This window comes from Momordica charantia (genome assembly GCF_013281855.1).
Source record: "Momordica charantia cultivar OHB3-1 chromosome 11 unlocalized genomic scaffold, Mcharantia_2.0 BLBB01000011.1, whole genome shotgun sequence".
Lineage (NCBI taxonomy): Eukaryota > Viridiplantae > Streptophyta > Magnoliopsida > Cucurbitales > Cucurbitaceae > Momordica > Momordica charantia.
This window is the reverse complement of record NW_028275159.1, coordinates 4,922,435-4,939,843: the sequence shown is the minus strand read 5'-3', so window position 1 is coordinate 4,939,843 and position 17,409 is coordinate 4,922,435. Positions and strand designations below refer to the sequence as shown.

At 32.2% G+C, this 17,409-nt stretch overlaps 2 protein-coding genes across 8 annotated transcripts; both read left to right on the top strand.

Moving 5' to 3' along the window:
* Nucleotides 1–1,400: 1,400 nt before the first annotated feature.
* Nucleotides 1,401–4,955, top strand: LOC111025841 (phosphoglycerate mutase-like protein 1). 4 transcript variants are annotated; one of them, XR_015788748.1, is made up of 10 exons: nucleotides 1,401–1,495; nucleotides 1,681–1,773; nucleotides 2,822–2,923; nucleotides 3,081–3,160; nucleotides 3,245–3,407; nucleotides 3,589–3,663; nucleotides 3,766–3,854; nucleotides 3,987–4,193; nucleotides 4,386–4,430; nucleotides 4,512–4,682. XR_015788748.1 is itself a non-coding variant. In XM_088119511.1 (10 exons), exons 2-10 carry the CDS (start codon nucleotides 1,690–1,692, stop codon nucleotides 4,639–4,641), a joined length of 864 nt encoding a protein of 287 aa, XP_087975637.1. In that variant the 5' UTR covers nucleotides 1,401–1,495; nucleotides 1,681–1,689; the 3' UTR covers nucleotides 4,642–4,955. The 4 variants fall into 4 exon arrangements, 3 of the variants coding, with proteins under 3 accessions (XP_087975637.1, XP_087975636.1, XP_087975638.1); XM_088119511.1 differs by having other exon boundaries at nucleotides 1,681–1,749; nucleotides 3,987–4,106; nucleotides 4,512–4,955; XM_088119510.1 differs by having other exon boundaries at nucleotides 3,987–4,106; nucleotides 4,512–4,955.
* A 4,202-nt stretch (nucleotides 4,956–9,157) lies between these two features.
* LOC111015815 (phosphoglycerate mutase-like protein 1) lies at nucleotides 9,158–16,859 on the top strand. Of its 4 annotated transcripts, none has more exons than XM_088119417.1 (11): nucleotides 9,367–9,494; nucleotides 10,179–10,526; nucleotides 10,744–10,805; nucleotides 11,089–11,122; nucleotides 11,875–11,954; nucleotides 12,732–12,894; nucleotides 13,482–13,556; nucleotides 13,679–13,767; nucleotides 15,405–15,524; nucleotides 16,277–16,321; nucleotides 16,405–16,859. In XM_088119417.1, the coding sequence occupies exons 4-11, from the start codon at nucleotides 11,096–11,098 to the stop codon at nucleotides 16,529–16,531; spliced, it is 726 nt and encodes a 241-aa protein (XP_087975543.1). In that variant the 5' UTR covers nucleotides 9,367–9,494; nucleotides 10,179–10,526; nucleotides 10,744–10,805; nucleotides 11,089–11,095; the 3' UTR covers nucleotides 16,532–16,859. The 4 variants fall into 4 exon arrangements, with proteins under 4 accessions (XP_022146854.1, XP_022146776.1, XP_087975543.1 ...); XM_022291013.2 differs by having other exon boundaries at nucleotides 11,089–11,196; XM_022291084.2 differs by lacking the exon at nucleotides 11,089–11,122 and having other exon boundaries at nucleotides 9,363–9,494.
* Nucleotides 16,860–17,409: the final 550 nt, after the last annotated feature.

Sequence of the window (17,409 nt, the reverse complement as noted above, 5' to 3'; positions counted from 1 at the left end):
CGCCGACTCTTGGATAATAGAAAAAAACATTTCAAAATAAAAAAAAATCTTCCATTCTTTGGTAAACACTAAATTTAAGGGTGAAAGTTTAAATCAATTGTATAATTAAGTACATTCATTCTTGTTTTAAAAAAAGTGTATATATATATATATATAGACATTCATTTCTCTCCAATAAGATCAATGTACCTTCTTGTTGTTTTTGAGTAATAATTCATCTTTTCTCTTCATTTTTGTTCCTCATGTGAGTGAATTCATTGCCACACACCAAAGATATTTCCCTCTTCCTTGTCTTATCCATTTTGTCATGCCAAATTTGTTATAAATAATAATATTATTTTAATTTCTTTATCCTTCCAACACTTATCTCTTTCTCCTTCCTTTTTTACTTTCTTTTCCCTTTTTTTTTTAATTTTGAACCCATGGGATATTTTTCTCATTTTTTTGTTACTCCTTCCTTTTTTACTTTCTTTTCCCTTTTTTTTTTTAATTTTGAACCCATGGGATATTTTTCTCATTTTTTTTGTTACTCCGTTATATTTTTTATTAGGAAACTTGGAACCTTTGACAACTATCTATATTTTTTGTTCTAATTTTTTAAAAAATATTTTCAAATTGTTTAGAACATTTGGAAACAACTAAAACAAGTTTCTTATTTTTTTCATTCTCATCTTCAATTTTTCCAAAATATAAATAAAAATATTATTTTATCATTTTTCAATTCAGAAGTGTTTTGGGTCATCTAGTTTTATTTTTCTTTATTAAAAGTTAATAAATAAAAACAAGGAACGGAAGCATCAACAAAGAAACTTTTAAAAATCCACATGAAATAGGTCTTATACAAAGAAGAAAAAAAAAAGTGAGCGATGAAAGAAGACGTGAGAGATAAAGTTAGAAGGAAATGAGAGAAAAATGGATAAGGAAGGGGTGAATATTAAAAAGAAAAAAAAAATTAGATTCACTTAAATAAAATGTCCATGAAATATGTGAATATATCTTAATATTTCTTATTTATAAAAAATTATTGTTTGGTACAATATCTTCAATATCAAGATTCAACATTGACATGAATAACATGTGCTAGCATTCACGTGAATCATGCTAATCTACATATACCAGGTAAATGTAGAGATACTTTTTTTTTTTTTTAATCTTCATATTAACCACCAATAAAAATTTGATGGATTATTAATTTTTAAAAATTTGAAAAAATATCTAATTTTATGATTTTCTCCCCTTCTAAAAAAAATAATAGTGATTAGATTAGCCTGGAGACATAATATTTTTCCTTGTTTTTAAAAATAAATGTAAAAAATGTATGGATATTGCCGATGCCAATTTTTTTAAAGCCTCACACGTGTCCATAAAAATATTATTATTATATATACTCATAGCCATCACACTTCTTACTCCAAAGAAGCGTGTAAAAAATTATCGAGTCCTCAGACTTCTTCCTACTTTACTATTCGCTCTTTTTCTCTCCCTTCAATTCAAGGTACATCAAATCATCAAATCAATTTTTCTATTTTTTTATATATTATAACTGTAGAGCGGAGATTGATCTATTGGTTAAAGACCGATACTTATTATTACTGACTTTAACTCATGTTGACATTAAATCAATATTTTTTTATTATTTACTTGCTATTAATAATTAATATTATATTGATCTAATGATAGACAATAGACATGGACGCTGCAGCGGCTATAAATGTGTATCCATTCCACCGCACTAAAACTATTCATCTGGTATGCTCTAACAATATTAACATGGTATATTTTCTTAATATTAACATTGTATATTTTCTTCCATCTATGCACTTGTATTTTAGTTTCATTGAAATTTAGGTCTACAGGTGACTCATCTACTAGGTTTTTGTTTTTTTATTTCTTTTTTTTTTTGTAATATGTGCATATTTGATATTTTTATATATTTTTAAATTAAGTAAATAATTTAGATTTTATATCGGGTAAATTTACAGTGTGGACCATATTTCTACTAATAAATTTAAATTTATCCCTTAGATAAAATACGAAATAATTATAAACCTATAGAATATATATATTTTATTTTAATTTATTCTTTAAACTATTTATATAAAAAATAACTCAATCATATTTTATTTAGACGAAGTAATATCAAACTGTGTTTATAATAACTGCGTCTAAGATTATATTTGGAAAAAAAAATTCATTTTATACCCATAAAAACTGGGTAAGTTGTATACATTTTTTTTACCATAAATTTTTAATTTCATCAAATTAAACCATAAACTTAGATAAGTGTTGCAATTTTTAGACTCTATTCAATTTTCACTTATTCACCCATTAGTTTAAATAATTAAAAAAAAACACAACAAATATTCTATAAAAAAAACTCATTAATTTGATGAAAAGCTAGTTTGATTAATGTACAAAATTCACAATTAAATAACTCTACCATAAAACTTACCATTAAAAAAAAAAAACAACTCTACTGTCATTTTTGTCTAAATTATTCCAATTTCATATCAAATATATATTTTTATACCTCGACACATATGAGATTATTTTTTCAATAAATTTTCAAATGAATATCTATTAGAATGTAAAATTTGCTACACTTTTAACTTTTAAAGTCAAGATTGCAACACATATATAAGTGTAAGGTGTAAATTATTGTAATTGAAATCGAGGTTAAATTGGATCATTTTCCTTTATGTTTATACGAATTGAAGGTGTAATTTATTGTAATTGAAATCGAGGTTAAATTTGGTCGTTTTCCTTTATGTTTATAGGAATTGTGCTCCACTGACATGAAATGGTGGATTTGCCCCTGTAGGTGAGACATGCCCAGGGATTTCATAATTTGAATGAGAGTTTAGAATTTCTTCTATCTGAGGAGTTTTTTGATGCTCGGCTTACCCCTTTAGGATGGGAACAGGTAATCGCTTCCAGGCTTCTTTAATTTATATATACTATTTTTCCCATGGTCTATCCCATTCAGACAAAACCGAGAATCAAAATTTTCATTTCCTTTTGATGAACGTTTATTAAATTGAACTCTTCTTTATGCTCTCCTGAGTGTTTTATTGAAACAGGTTGACACTCTACGCAAACATGTACAATCACGTGGAATTTCTAAGAAAATTGAGTTGGTCATCACATCCCCTATGTCAAGGTACCGTATTGTTATTGCATAATTCTGACTCGTAGGCTTATATTATATATTTATTTACAATTTCAAATGCAATTTAAATTGAAGGACTATTGAAACAGCTGTTGGAACCTTCGGTGGTGAAGAGCCATCGGATGATTTAAATGTTCCTCTCTTAATGGTGGAAAATGCAGGGGATAACAACCGTCCAGCAATATCAAGTTTGAACTGCCCACCATTTTTAGCAATTGAGGATTGTCGGGAAGTTATTGTACAAATTCTCCAACTCCAACTTCTCAAATGTTCTTTTAGGAAAACTTTTTTTTTTTTTTGAACAAGTTCTTTTAGGAACACTAACATCTTCCAATGACATATATTATATTTAGTCTTAAATATATTCTTGGATTTTATGAAAAAAAAAATCGTTAATATTATATTCCTTCATTCTACAGGGCGTTTTTCCAAATTGTAGGAGGCGAAGCATTAGCGAGTATCGGCCTCTTTACCCTGGCATTGATTTTTCAATGGCAAGTTTCATTGGAATATCTTGCTAATTTTCTGTCACTATTTTTTCATCTCCATTATTATAAAGTTCTAACTTATTTTCACATTGTTTTTTATTTTTCTAGATTGAACATGATGAAGATGTTTTGTGGAAGCGAGACATCCTTGAGACCCCGGACGAAATGGCTTCTAGGGGACTGAAGTTTTTGAAATGGTGTCTTCTTTTCGCTTTTAGTTTTTTGCGATTAGATTTATTCTGGTCTAGTATTTCATGTAGTCTGGGGCAATTTTGGCATTTGATAGCTCCTTAATTAATTTCTCTCTCTTGGTTTTCTACTTTGACCAGGCTGTTGACTCTGAATGAGAAGGAAATCGCGGTTGTCAGTCATAGTGGATTCTTATTTGAATCGATGCGTGAATTTGGAAACGATTGCGATGTATTTATACAGAGTGAAATCCGCGAACAGTAAGCATTACCCTGATATTTTATTAAGGATCTAAAAAATATGAGTACAACGTCATTTTTCAACAAGTGTTGGAGTTTCCAACTTAGGCACGTATTTAAATATATGACATCAAATGTATTTAATCTCTATTATTTGATGTCAAAGGGAGAGCTTAGGAGAAGTATTGGGATACCATATAAATTAGTGTTGTCAAAGCTCCTACATTGATTTTAGGGCTTGAAATTTAGTTTTTCTTTTTTTTAATCTGGACTAAAGATCAGATTAACTTTATTATGCAGTTTTGCCAACGCTGAGCTTCGTTCCATTATTCTTATCGATAGGAGGTAAGCACATTTCTCGATAGATCATTGTTTTCTTTGGGTATTATGATTTAAGACTCCATCAAATTGGTTTACCATTTGCAGTAGGATCGGGTCAGACTCCTCGAATAATTTCCCGGGAGGAATACCGCGAGGGCTCGATCTTCCTGTCGACATTGCAATTAAGAAGAATCCGGAATTTCAGAAACGCCTGAAATGTTATCCTAAGAAGTAGTTAAGTGGGATCAATAAAAATTTCTAATTACCTTCTTATTCCTTTCTTTGAGAGCTTTGTTGAATTCTAAGAAATTTTGTTCACAAAGTTATTATCTTTTGGGATTGTTGAGACTTTAGATTTAGAGTAAATGTGTCCAGCTGTGTCTTTCAGGGAGTACATGTATTTGCGTGTATTTATGTGTCAGTTCATTGCAGGCCATCTTTTCTATTCGAGTACATGTATTTGCCTGTATCTTATGTGCCAGTTTCATTACAGGCGACCTTTTCTATTCCGTTTAATAAAATTAAGAACATTTTCTATTTCATATATAATTTTTGTCTTCAAATAGAAGGAACAAGATAGATGTGATTGTTTTATTAGGAAATGATCCCATAAAATTCTCATGAACGAAAGTTAAGAAAGTGACACGGGTCAAACCATTCGGACTAAATGACGTTGAGGTTAGACCACCAAACTAGACTAGTCCTGAGTTGATCGGATCCAATTGAGCCGCTCCATCCAAACCAATTCGAGAAAACTCCCTCTTGTGTGCGCAGATGTTTGCAGAAGCTTTCATCATCAGAATACGAATCTAAATTTATGCATCAACATTTGACACTATTAATTGGGGCAAATCCAAGTCCCGAGTCTGTTTTTTCCTTTTACAATATTATATAGGATTTACTTTTTATGTAATATTATGTAGTATATATAGTTTCATCTAGGAAGAGTTTATGTCCTCTATAATATATTAAAAGGTCTTAACTTGAAAATTTTTTTGTTTGTTTTTGTTTTTCTGGGAGTACATGAATTATTGGATTTGTTGGTTTTAGAGCACACATTGGTTGAAAGACTCAATGTATTATTGTATCTTTTCATGTAGTCTGGGGCAATTTTGGCATTTGATAGCTCCTTAATTAATTTCTCTCTCTTGGTTTTCTACTTTGACCAGGCTGTTGACTCTGAATGAGAAGGAAATCGCGGTTGTCAGTCATAGTGGATTCTTATTTGAATCGATGCGTGAATTTGGAAACGATTGCGATGTATTTATACAGAGTGAAATCCGCGAACAGTAAGCATTACCCTGATATTTTATTAAGGATCTAAAAAATATGAGTACAACGTCATTTTTCAACAAGTGTTGGAGTTTCCAACTTAGGCACGTATTTAAATATATGACATCAAATGTATTTAATCTCTATTATTTGATGTCAAAGGGAGAGCTTAGGAGAAGTATTGGGATACCATATAAATTAGTGTTGTCAAAGCTCCTACATTTGATTTTAGGGCTTGAAATTTAGTTTTTCTTTTTTTAATCTGGACTAAAGATCAGATTAACTTTATTATGCAGTTTTGCCAACGCTGAGCTTCGTTCCATTATTCTTATCGATAGGAGGTAAGCACATTTCTCGATAGATCATTGTTTTCTTTGGGTATTATGATTTAAGACTCCATCAAATTGGTTTACCATTTGCAGTAGGATCGGGTCAGACTCCTCGAATAATTTCCCGGGAGGAATACCGCGAGGGCTCGATCTTCCTGTCGACATTGCAATTAAGAAGAATCCGGAATTTCAGAACGCCTGAAATGTTATCCTAAGAAGTAGTTAAGTGGGATCAATAAAAATTTCTAATTACCTTCTTATTCCTTTCTTTGAGAGCTTTGTTGAATTCTAAGAAATTTTGTTCACAAAGTTATTATCTTTTGGGATTGTTGAGACTTTAGATTTAGAGTAAATGTGTCCAGCTGTGTCTTTCAGGGAGTACATGTATTTGCGTGTATTTTATGTGTCAGTTCATTGCAGGCCATCTTTTCTATTCGAGTACATGTATTTGCCTGTATCTTATGTGCCAGTTTCATTACAGGCGACCTTTTCTATTCCGTTTAATAAAATTAAGAACATTTTCTATTTCATATATAATTTTTGTCTTCAAATAGAAGGAACAAGATAGATGTGATTGTTTTATTAGGAAATGATCCCATAAAATTCTCATGAACGAAAGTTAAGAAAGTGACACGGGTCAAACCATTCGGACTAAATGACGTTGAGGTTAGACCACCAAACTAGACTAGTCCTGAGTTGATCGGATCCAATTGAGCCGCTCCATCCAAACCAATTCGAGAAAACTCCCTCTTGTGTGTGCAGATGTTTGCAGAAGCTTTCATCATCAGAATACGAATCTAAATTTATGCATCAACATTTGACACTATTAATTGGGGCAAATCCAAGTCCCGAGTCTGTTTTTTTCCTTTTACAATATTATATAGGATTTACTTTTTATGTAATATTATGTAGTATATATAGTTTCATCTAGGAAGAGTTTATGTCCTCTATAATATATTAAAAGGTCTTAACTTGAAAATTTTTTTGTTTGTTTTTGTTTTTCTGGGAGTACATGAATTATTGGATTTGTTGGTTTTAGAGCACACATTGGTTGAAAGACTCAATGTATTATTGTATCTTTTCATGTTTCAAATATATATTTATATTAATTATTAGTAATTAATTTAAAACAATAGTTAATAATGAACTAAAAGTAAAAGATGAAATTACAATGACCATTGCAATTGTCAATACTTTTTTGCCCTATTTAACCTATATAGTCTTGATCAATGGTGGCGGATCCAGGAATTTGATTTAGGGATATAATACATAAAAATAAGGTAAAATAATATATGATAAAAGTTTTTTAAAATATTTATAGGTTCATATGTATGTTACCACTGTAATGATAAATTTAGTTGACATAATGGTTTATTTAGTAGTTTTCTATTATATATAATATTTCTTTATATTAATTTCAATTTAGAAAAGAGTGGATTTGATCATTAATTTATTTTGCAACATGATCTTAATTGAGCGATAATTGACTTCTCTCTCTAACCAATAGATCATGAGTTCGAATCTCACATCTCTAATTTAAAATCATTCTCCTATGCTCAACATATATTATTTTTAAATATATTTTATCTTTTTTTTTAGTACAACATGTGGGGGAGGGGATTCGAACTCACAATCTATTGGTTCGAACTATATGTCAATTACTAAGCTATGCTCGCTTTGACTTTTATCTTTTATTCATAGTTAATGCAATTATTATCAATAATTTGAAAAGTATCAAGGTTGTGATATTTAAAAATCAAAGCAACTAGCATTAAATTATTAACATTATTTAAATTGTCCAAGCATGAAAAAACTCATATTTTTCTCCACATCTCAACTATAGATTTTGAGTTTCTTAATGACTTTTGTTTTGTCTTTGTTCTAAGAATCAATAAAGTGGAGAGAATAGCACGATCGGAGAAATTAGAGAAATTAAAAATTGTATTGCATGAGGGAGGCAACAACGACCCTGAGCTCCTAAGGGGCCGTTGGGTTGGGTGTTTTCTGGGTGTAAATGAGTATAGGCAAGTAAAGTCTTAATTTGTTACACAGATTTGAAAATTTTTCCAACTCATCAGACATCCCTTATTCCTATTGACAAAGGTTTTCTTTTCCCTCCCAGTTTCATAGATTTGTCTATGGTTTTGTGTCAAACTCTTAGCACTCTTATTTTAAATAAACTATTTATTTTATTTTATTCAAATTAATTAATTAAAATTAGTAAAAATATTTAAATTAAATTTATAATTAATAAAACAGCATTAAAATTTACTGATGATGTACTAAATTAATTATTCTATTGTAATAAATTAATTTATTAAAATATATACTTAATTTTTTTTATAAAATGTAATTAATTTATGCCATTAATAAAATGAAAATAATTAATTTTATTAAGCACATCAAATAATAAGTATTAACAAAAATAATAAGTATTAACGAGTGAAACTTAAATTGAAACATTGCTTAAAATAATTTTATAATTTTAACTTAATAAAAGGTTAATTTACATTATTTTAACTTAATAAAAGGTAAATTAATTAATGTAAATTAATTATTGAGAGTTAATTTTGATTGATTTTAAAGTTTTATACACATATATCATTTTTGCCCCATAAACTCCCTTGTTTTGGCTCCACTATTTTCCCAACAGAACCCGCGCGCTTTTGAATTTTTCATATATATATTAACGTGTTCAAGGCTTTAAGCTACATTCCGATTACTACCGCGCCATTTTTCTCCCGTCCCCTTCGTCTGGAGCTTGCTCATCTTCAGGTTGCTCATATTTCTCTCTGATTCTTTTATTTCTTCAACCACTATAACGTTTTTGTTGATCTCTGCGGTCTGGTAGTATATAGATGGAGTTTTTGAGTTCCAGAGACTGATGGAAATGAAATAGTTGCGATTGTTGATGTGGATTATGTTCCTTTTGTTGATTGAGCTTCTTTGTTATTTGTTGTTGTTCTCGACGATTCTGGTTCTGATTCTGATTTTGATTTTTTGAAGTACGATACCTCGAATAAATTTGTATTCTACTCTGCATTTCGGCTCTTGATTTTTATTTTACTTTTTTCTGTCATCGTTCTAACTTCTATGCTTCTTAATTTGTTTTTGTTGTCTATGCTTGCTATTTTGTTGATTTACAGATACATGGAGGCTGCCGGAGGTCTAAGTTTGTATCCGTCGCACCGTTGTAAAACTATTCATCTTGTTTGTAACAATAGATATTTTATCTCTCGCACTCTTCTCTTCTGATAAGCATTTACGGTCAACGATTTGTTTTTCGTGAATCTGAATCTGTTGCTTGTACATCGTGTAGCTCATGGCTTTCCGTTTGCATTTTTTTCAAGCATTTGAACTTTTGTATTAAATTTACAGGTGAGGCATGCCCGGGGAATTCATAGTGGTTGCAAGTGAAAGGGATCACAGTGAGCTTCTATCTTATCATTATTTTGATGCTCGACTGTCCACTTTAGGATGGCAACAGGTATATGAGCCTACATACTGAAATAAAACCTTTGCATGGGGAAGAAGGGTTATTAATTCATGATATGCTGATCAAATCGTACTCATACTATCTAGACTGATTCACTGTTCTAAAAAGATTCGTGTAGCTAATTTAATCACTTCATAAAACATGTAGCAACACTTGGTTCTAAGATCCAAAATATTACTTTCCTTGGACACTGAAACAGGTTGACCATCTGCGCAAGCAGGTGCAATCATGTGGATTTTCTAAGACAGTTGAGTTAGTCATCTCCTCCCCCTTGTTAAGGTATCAAATCAGTAGAAGCCAAGATAATTTTGTTATTTGTAAACGAAGTATTTGCCAATCTTAAAAAAATAGGATTATAATCAAGGACTCGTGGCCCGAGCCTTAGTATTATTATTGGCTCTTGTTTACTTCATATAGATAATTGATTGTTTCGGTAGGTTTTTTATATGTTGCAACATCAATTTATAGAGTTTATTCACCCGGACAAAGCTCTCTGTCTTATGATAAGGATAGCTTTTATGCTTACTTCTCCCGCTTGATGATTGAGCTAGTATTTTTGCTCTGTGGAAGGAACTTTTATCTTACAGAATTTTTATCCAAATGCCTGAATTTCTTTTTGTGCCCCTACTAACCAAACATTTCCTTATATTTCAACCATCACTGGTTGCACCGTAGGACTATGCAAAGCAGTTGGAACCTTTGGTGGTGACGGTTACATAGAGGGTATAAATGTGTTATCCAATTAATCGTAGCAAATGCAGGGGATAGCAACTGCCGGCCATTTTTACTAAAAACTTATTCATTTTAGAGCCCCACTCGTTTCCGTACCATGGGAGCTCTCAATCCACGCGCGGCTCTAACGACTCTGTTTCGGCTTCCACTGTAATGACAACAAACATTATTGCTCCTACTCATCACATTTCCCGTTTTATAGGAGTGTGTCAAAGTTCTTCACTACCGGACTGCGACTCCCTTCGCCACCTTATTTTTTCTCTGTTATCCGCTCTTTTTCCCGCTCTTCAGGTACATCAGTCTTCGTGCCCCTCTCTCTCTCTCTCGCTCTGATCTTTCTTCATTTCGACAGAATTGTATTTTGATCTGCTTAATCGGATCGTCTTGTAAGATTATGCTGTTGCCTTTCATTTTCGACCGTGTAGAACTTTTTTTCCCCCTTTTTTCTCTCTTTAGTCCTAAGTTGTCTTGTTTTGACTTGTTTACCTGCTATTATCCTGATCTACAGACATGGACTCTACAGCGGGTCTAAATTTGTATCCATCCCACCTCACTAAAACTATTCATCTGGTATGTAAGGTTCTCGGTTTATTTATTTATTGTTAAAGGTGATATTACATAGTTTGTCTTTACATTTCAGTTAGGCAAACCTTATTGTAACTAATTCTTTAGTAGTAGTTAAGCCTTCTCCTGTAATCTGTAAGGTATTGAACATCTTCGTGATTGATGAACATCTTCAACATTTATTATTATTATTTTTTTTTAGTTGGAATCTACTGTTGTGCGTCGTGGGGTTCATGGCTTTGTGTTTGTATTTCCGAGCACTTGAATTTTATTGAAATTAAATTTATAGGTGAGGCATGCCGAGGGATTTCATAATGTGGCAGGTGAGAAGGACTTGAACGAATATCTATCTTATGATTATTTAGATGCTCAACTTACCCCTCTAGGGTGGCGACAGGTAATCGCTTGTTTATATAACTATTTTTTCGGCCAAAACGAGCATAGTTTAACAGTAATTGACATATATCTTCAACCAAGAAATTGTGAGTTCAATTCTTCGCCCCACGTGTTGTATTAAAAAAATATATAACTATCTTTCCCAGAATCTCTAATAAGTTTGAAGACAAGTCATATTCGTTGTTTTTTTTTTTGTAATAGTGTTCAACACACTTCTTTTTGTTGATTTTCATACAAATTTCTTTTGTAATTATAGTGATTAGAAGGCTCTAATTTTTAATTTCCACCTTGTTTCTTTTGGTAGTTTTGGGCAGGGTCTCCCCGTCTCTGCCCCAAGGCTGTTTCTTTCTGTTTATTCTTTTGAATATATTTTTCTCTCAGTTTCTTGTTGGAAAAAGAAGAAGAAGAGAAAATATATATATATCTAATACTATTCAAACTAAAAATTTAAAGCTGGGTGCTAAAATTAAACCTTTACATAGGAATAAGAGTAATGAATTTGGGATGAGCTGATGTAAGTTGTAACCTTACTCTGTTATCATGATTGATTCAGCACTCTAAAAAGTTCCATGAGGCTTATTTAATTGTTTATCATCTAGAAGAAATATGAAACCACAATTTGTTCTGAAATCCAATGAACTGCAAATAATGGATTTTTTTTTTCTGGGTATTGAAACAGGTTGACAATCTGCGCAAACATGTACAATCATGTGGACTTTCTAAGAGAATTGAGTTGGTAATAACATCCCCCCTGTTAAGGTATTGCATCTTAGTAACTACGATACATTTTAAGAAGCAGATTTGATACAAGTTGTGGGCTGGGGGAACCTTTGCTATACGTAAAAGATTTTTGGTCTAATCGTTGGGGCTCATGGAGTTTGAGTTTCTGCAAGGGAACAATTTATGAAAGCTTTTTATTTATTTACTCTAGCTTGCAGAAAATGGTGCAGAATTTCATCGAATATAGTTGAATATACCTAAAATGTTTTGAGTCAAAGCATAACAAGCCTTTGCCAACCTTAAACAATGGGAATTAGGACTAATACGATGAGTTGCAGTTATCGGTATTATTATTTGCCTGCCCACGTTATGAATTTTTCAGATGTCAATATATCCAAGATTTTTTCCCGAGTTCTTATTTTGTATCTAGGATAGTTTGTTCCGGTCTCGTCCATGAAATGGAAAAGGTATTTCAAGAGTAGTTAAGCTATAAGCCAAGCTCATTTTCTTTCTAATTTTCTGTATATATTTGGGACTGATGTTTTAATGTGTTTTGTGTATTTGAGAGATTATGTTTATATATTCTTGACCCCTTAAATTCCAAGTTGCCAACTAGCATGTTGATTCGTATCTTATAATATATTAGCTTTATGCTTTCATCTGCCTCTGGATGATTGAGCTTGTGTCTTTAATTTGTGGAGGGCATTTGCATCTAATAAAATTTGGTTCTCTTTTTGACCCAAATGGGAGAATTTCATGTTTTACCCCATATTAATCAAACATTTACAATTTTAACCATCATGGTACGCACTGTAGGACCATTCAGACAGCAGTTGGAACCTTTGGTGGTGAAGAACACTCAGATGGTATAAATGTTCCTCCCTTAATGGTGGAAAATGCAGGGGATAGCAACCGTCCAGCAATATCAAGTTTGAACTGCCCGCCATTTTTGGCAGTAGAGGATTGTCGGGAAAATATTGTATAAATTCGAGTCCTTCTCAAAAGTTTTTGATCTTCATTATCATAGTTTTCGCCTTCTCTGCAGCATTGAAACATTAAAATTGGTATTTAATGGGCATCTCTCTTTTGTGTGTTCACGAATTCTATAATTTTTTCCCTCTAATGCAAATTTCAAATGTTTGTAATGATATCAAGTGAAAATTCTTGGATTTTATGCATGTTTTTTTAACTGTATAAATTCTTGCATGTTGACATTAATTAAAGAAAAATATTTAAGCTATGAATGAACTCAAATAGATCTCTAGAATTATGTTCCTTTACGTGCAAAATAATTTCATATTTTGCCTTGTAGTTGATGCATATATTTAAACTCTGTAAGTTCTTACAGATGGAAAAGGAATAGGTTGACAAAGAACTTGAACCAAGTTCTTGGTTTACATTACAACAAATAAATCTTTCTATCAGCATAAGTATCATATTTGAGTTTTTTTTTTTTTTTGCACGGCTATCACTCAATTGGAATTTCTGGCATTTTTTTTTTCTTTGGCACTTTAAATATTCTTCAAATTTTTTTTATGACAAATCACTATTATATTCATTGTACAGGGTGTTCATCCATGTGACAAGAGGCGAAGCATTAGGGAGTATCGGTCTCTTTTCCCTGCAATTGATTTTTCAATGGTAAGTTGCATTGTTTTGTTCTTATCGATGGAATATGTTGCTTTTTCTTGTGACTATTTTCATCTCCATTGTAAAGTTTTAACTTATTTTGATTAAAGAAAAGATTGCTTTAATTTTTCTAGATTGAACATAATGAAGATATCCTGTGGAAGCCAGACATTAGAGATACCCGTGTCGAAGTTGCTGCTAGGGGACTGAAGTTTCTGAAATGGTGAATGTGTACTTCATTTATCTCTACGTCCTTTTTGTTTTTAGTTTTTTTCTACCATCAGATGTCTGTTTGGTTAGATTTGTTTGCAAATTCTTCTCTCGGACACTATGATATACTAATGTTAGAGATGCTGTCCCTTCCACATTTCTACAATGGAACAATATTATCTACTTTGGGCATAAGTCTAATAGTAATGTCGTCTCTCACTTATATATCCATAATCTTTATCTTATCTAGCTGATGTGGGACTTTCGTCGCATTCTCAATAAATAAGTAGGTCTAAAAAAAGGTAAATATGATAGTACTTGCTTATTCTAATGTTGACATGATAGTACTTGCTTATTCTAATGTTGACAATGAGACAGTTTTAAGATGTTAGCTATATTTCCTCGGCAAATTCTGTTATCAGCAATTAATAGTGGTAGGATAGAGTTAGTAATATGGAGATGTTTCCCTTTTTTAACTTATTTGTTTGCACCTTATGATTTCTAAACTATTCTCCCTATAGATTACAACTGGAAACTTTTGTTGGTTCCTTTGTTTGGGCTCGGGAGATATCTTATTATGTGCTTGAATTTGTTATCTGCACCTTTTGTTTGGGACGAAGGTGGTGTTCAATAAATAATCTTCAATTTTTTGCATTCCTTCGACTTGAATAAATTACAAAATAGGAGTTAAATAGTGCAAACAAAGTCTCACATTATCTAGATAAACGGGAGATTCATGATATATAGGCGAGGACAATTATCCCTATTAGTATTGGATTTTTTTGGGTGAAACCAAGCCATGAATGTTATGCTCAAAGTGGAAAGTGTCAAACCATTGTGGAGATAGGTGGGGATTCCGTTATACTTAACAGTAGTATCAGAACCATAGTCTAAACCTAACTGCATGGGTGAAATCCTCCAAGATCGAACAAAATTTATTGGAGTCTAAGAAAAGATAGCCCTATTAGGTCGGGTAGATTGATAGGAAGAAGGTTTCTTTGTTTGAGGGGAGGAGATTAATGGTGCACTTGTGGTTGACATCAGGTTCTCACAATGTGATCTATGCTCGTGTTCTATTTGTGTGTGTTGCAGCTTTGGATAAAAGCAACCTGCCACCATAGATTCTATGGTTGTGCTCTATCTAGGTGTGCTACTAGCCATAGATAAAAGCAAGCTCTCGTTACTTATTAGGAGTGGATGAATGAATGGCTATTCGAGGAAAGATACAACTGGTACTATGTTTGAGGGGAGGATGGTTAAGAGTGCAAACAAGGGGAGATTCATGATATATTGGTGAGGTCAATTATTTTCGTCAATATGAGACCTTTTGAGTCTTTTCTGTAAAACCAAAAGCAAAATCACGAGCGTTATGTCAAAGTGAACAACCAATGTGGAGATACATGGAAATTCTGTTGTCCTGACAATAGTTGCAATTCCAACCTTCTTTGACCCATCTTCATAATCTGAGGCTCATTACAGCTTGATTTAGGTTCTGGTTGCTTGAATCTATTGTTATTGTATACCCTGTTACATGCATTATATGTGAGAAAAAATATTTATTTTGCTTCAGAATTTCATGTCTTTTGGGTGTAATTTTGGCATGTGATGGCTCCTTGATTTTTGGATCTTTTGGTTTTCTACTTCGGCCAGGTTGCTGATCCGGAAGGAGAAGGAGATCGCAGTTGTCAGCCACAGTGGATTCTTATTTTATTCATTGCATGCATTTGGAAATGACAGTCATCCATTTATAAAGAATGAATTCTGTGAACGGTAAGCATTACCCTAATCAAGTCCAAGATAGTTGTCACCAAATATTGAAATTCAGTAGTTTTGCACCTCACTAACAACTGAAACAGCAAACTGTAATATTCTTCCTACCTATGGGATGACTAATATTTTATTAAGAAGCATGGATCTTGACACAAGACACGGATACAACATAAATACATTGACACATCATTTTCTAAAAAATTAGGACAAGAACACGGCAAAGGACATAAATTTAGAATGGTGGAGAGTTCTAGGGAGGAGGATCCATTGTTCTCGTGCTGGAGGACCCTTTGTTTAGATTCATGTTCCCTCTGGACTTTATTGTCGTATTTTTGTGATTATTCCTTAGGTTTGATCTTGTTGGAGCCTTTAACTTCTTTTGTTGGGTTAAAAACTAGACTTTTTACAAAAAAAATAATTAAATAAATAAATGTCTGATATGTGTCCAATAATTATTGAAGTATCAAGTGTTCAACAAGGACACGTTACTCGAACTAAATTGTCTGTGCTTCTTAGAGATGAATGCACGATAAAGTGAAAACATCTAAATATACCACATCAAATGCATTTAATCTCTACTATTGATATCAAATGGAGAGTTCAGAGAATTGCTGCGATTCCGTAGGAATAAAATTACTGTTGCCACATGCTCCTGCATTTGATTTTAACGCTTGAAATGTAATCCTTTTTCTTTATTTATATATATTTATTTTATTTTAATCTTAACTATAGAGATTCACTTTATTATGTAGTTTTGCCAACTGTGAGCTCCGTTCCTTTGTTCTTATTGATAGGAGGTAAGTACATTCCTCAATGCATCATTCCTTTCCTTCAGGTATTATGTATCCTAGACTCCATCAATTTGGTTCGTTATTTGCAGTATGATCGGGTCGGAATCCTCAACGACCAATTTTCCAGGACAATTACCGCGAGGGCTCAATTTTCCCAGTGATGTTGCAGCTGAGAACCATCCAGAGAACGGAGTTACAAATGAAGATGTGGCTTGAAGAAGATACATAGCATCATTTTGAGAAAAGTGTGAGACATTATCCGAGGCGGTAGTTAAGTAGTATCACCAAAAGATTTCTAATTGCTCTCTTTTTCCTTCTTTGGAAGCTTTGTTACTCCAACAAAGTTTTTCAGAATTCAATTTTCATGAATTTTGACCCTATCCATCTGGGGAAGTTACTATCTACAATGGATTGTTGAGGCTTCTTGCTGCAACTGGATTTAGAGGTACACGTTTTTGTCTGCATCTCATCCATCCATTGCATTGCAGGCCAGCTTTTACACCAAAATTGATATCATAATTAAAAGAAGACCATTTTCAATCCAGTATAATTTTATCTTCCAATAATAGGAAGTGGATAGATGTGATTGCTTTATTAGGAATAATGAGGCATAATGATCTCGTGCAATGCAGTAGTGTTCCAAAAAGTTATGGAAATGACATGAATGGTTTTAATCGTATGCACTTGAAGAGCAACAGATTCTTTTTGTCTTGATGAACCTCCTACCAACCCAAATCCACTCTCCAAGACATGTATTACAGCAAGAAAAGTTTGCATAATTATGTCACTTTTATTATTATATCTGCTTTAATTGATGCGCATTGAATAAAGAAAACTATTGATCTTTTCTCTTCAAACAAAATGCTAATGATACGTGTAATGTTATTTTTGTACCAAAAACAGATAATACTTTTTAAAACAATGTACTGTTTTGGTTTTTCAACTTTTTGGTTTTTTATAGTCCTCAAGCTGACGAATATTCTTTTCTAATCTCCAAACTTACCAAAAAGAAAAGGAAAAAAAAACTATGTTAGTATTAACTCAACAAATTTCATAACTTGAATCTCAACCTTTATCCAGATACATATAACCTT

What these genes read in the sequence shown, in the direction of transcription:
- LOC111025841 (XM_088119510.1), top strand. Translation starts at nt 1,690, where the DNA reads ATGGACGCTGCAGCGGCTATAAATGTGTATCCATTCCACCGCACTAAA. An exon ending in GCTCTAACAATATTAACATG is followed by an intron (nt 1,774 to 2,821) that starts GTATATTTTCTT and finishes TTGCCCCTGTAG; the next exon opens with GTGAGACATGCCCAGGGATT. An exon ending in CAGAGTGAAATCCGCGAACA is followed by an intron (nt 4,107 to 4,385) that starts GTAAGCATTACC and finishes TTTATTATGCAG; the next exon opens with TTTTGCCAACGCTGAGCTTC.
- LOC111015815 (XM_022291162.2), top strand. Translation starts at nt 9,158, where the DNA reads ATGGAGGCTGCCGGAGGTCTAAGTTTGTATCCGTCGCACCGTTGTAAA. An exon ending in GTTGTAAAACTATTCATCTT is followed by an intron (nt 9,218 to 11,088) that starts GTTTGTAACAAT and finishes TTAAATTTATAG; the next exon opens with GTGAGGCATGCCGAGGGATT. An exon ending in TTTGTTCTTATTGATAGGAG is followed by an intron (nt 16,322 to 16,404) that starts GTAAGTACATTC and finishes CGTTATTTGCAG; the next exon opens with TATGATCGGGTCGGAATCCT.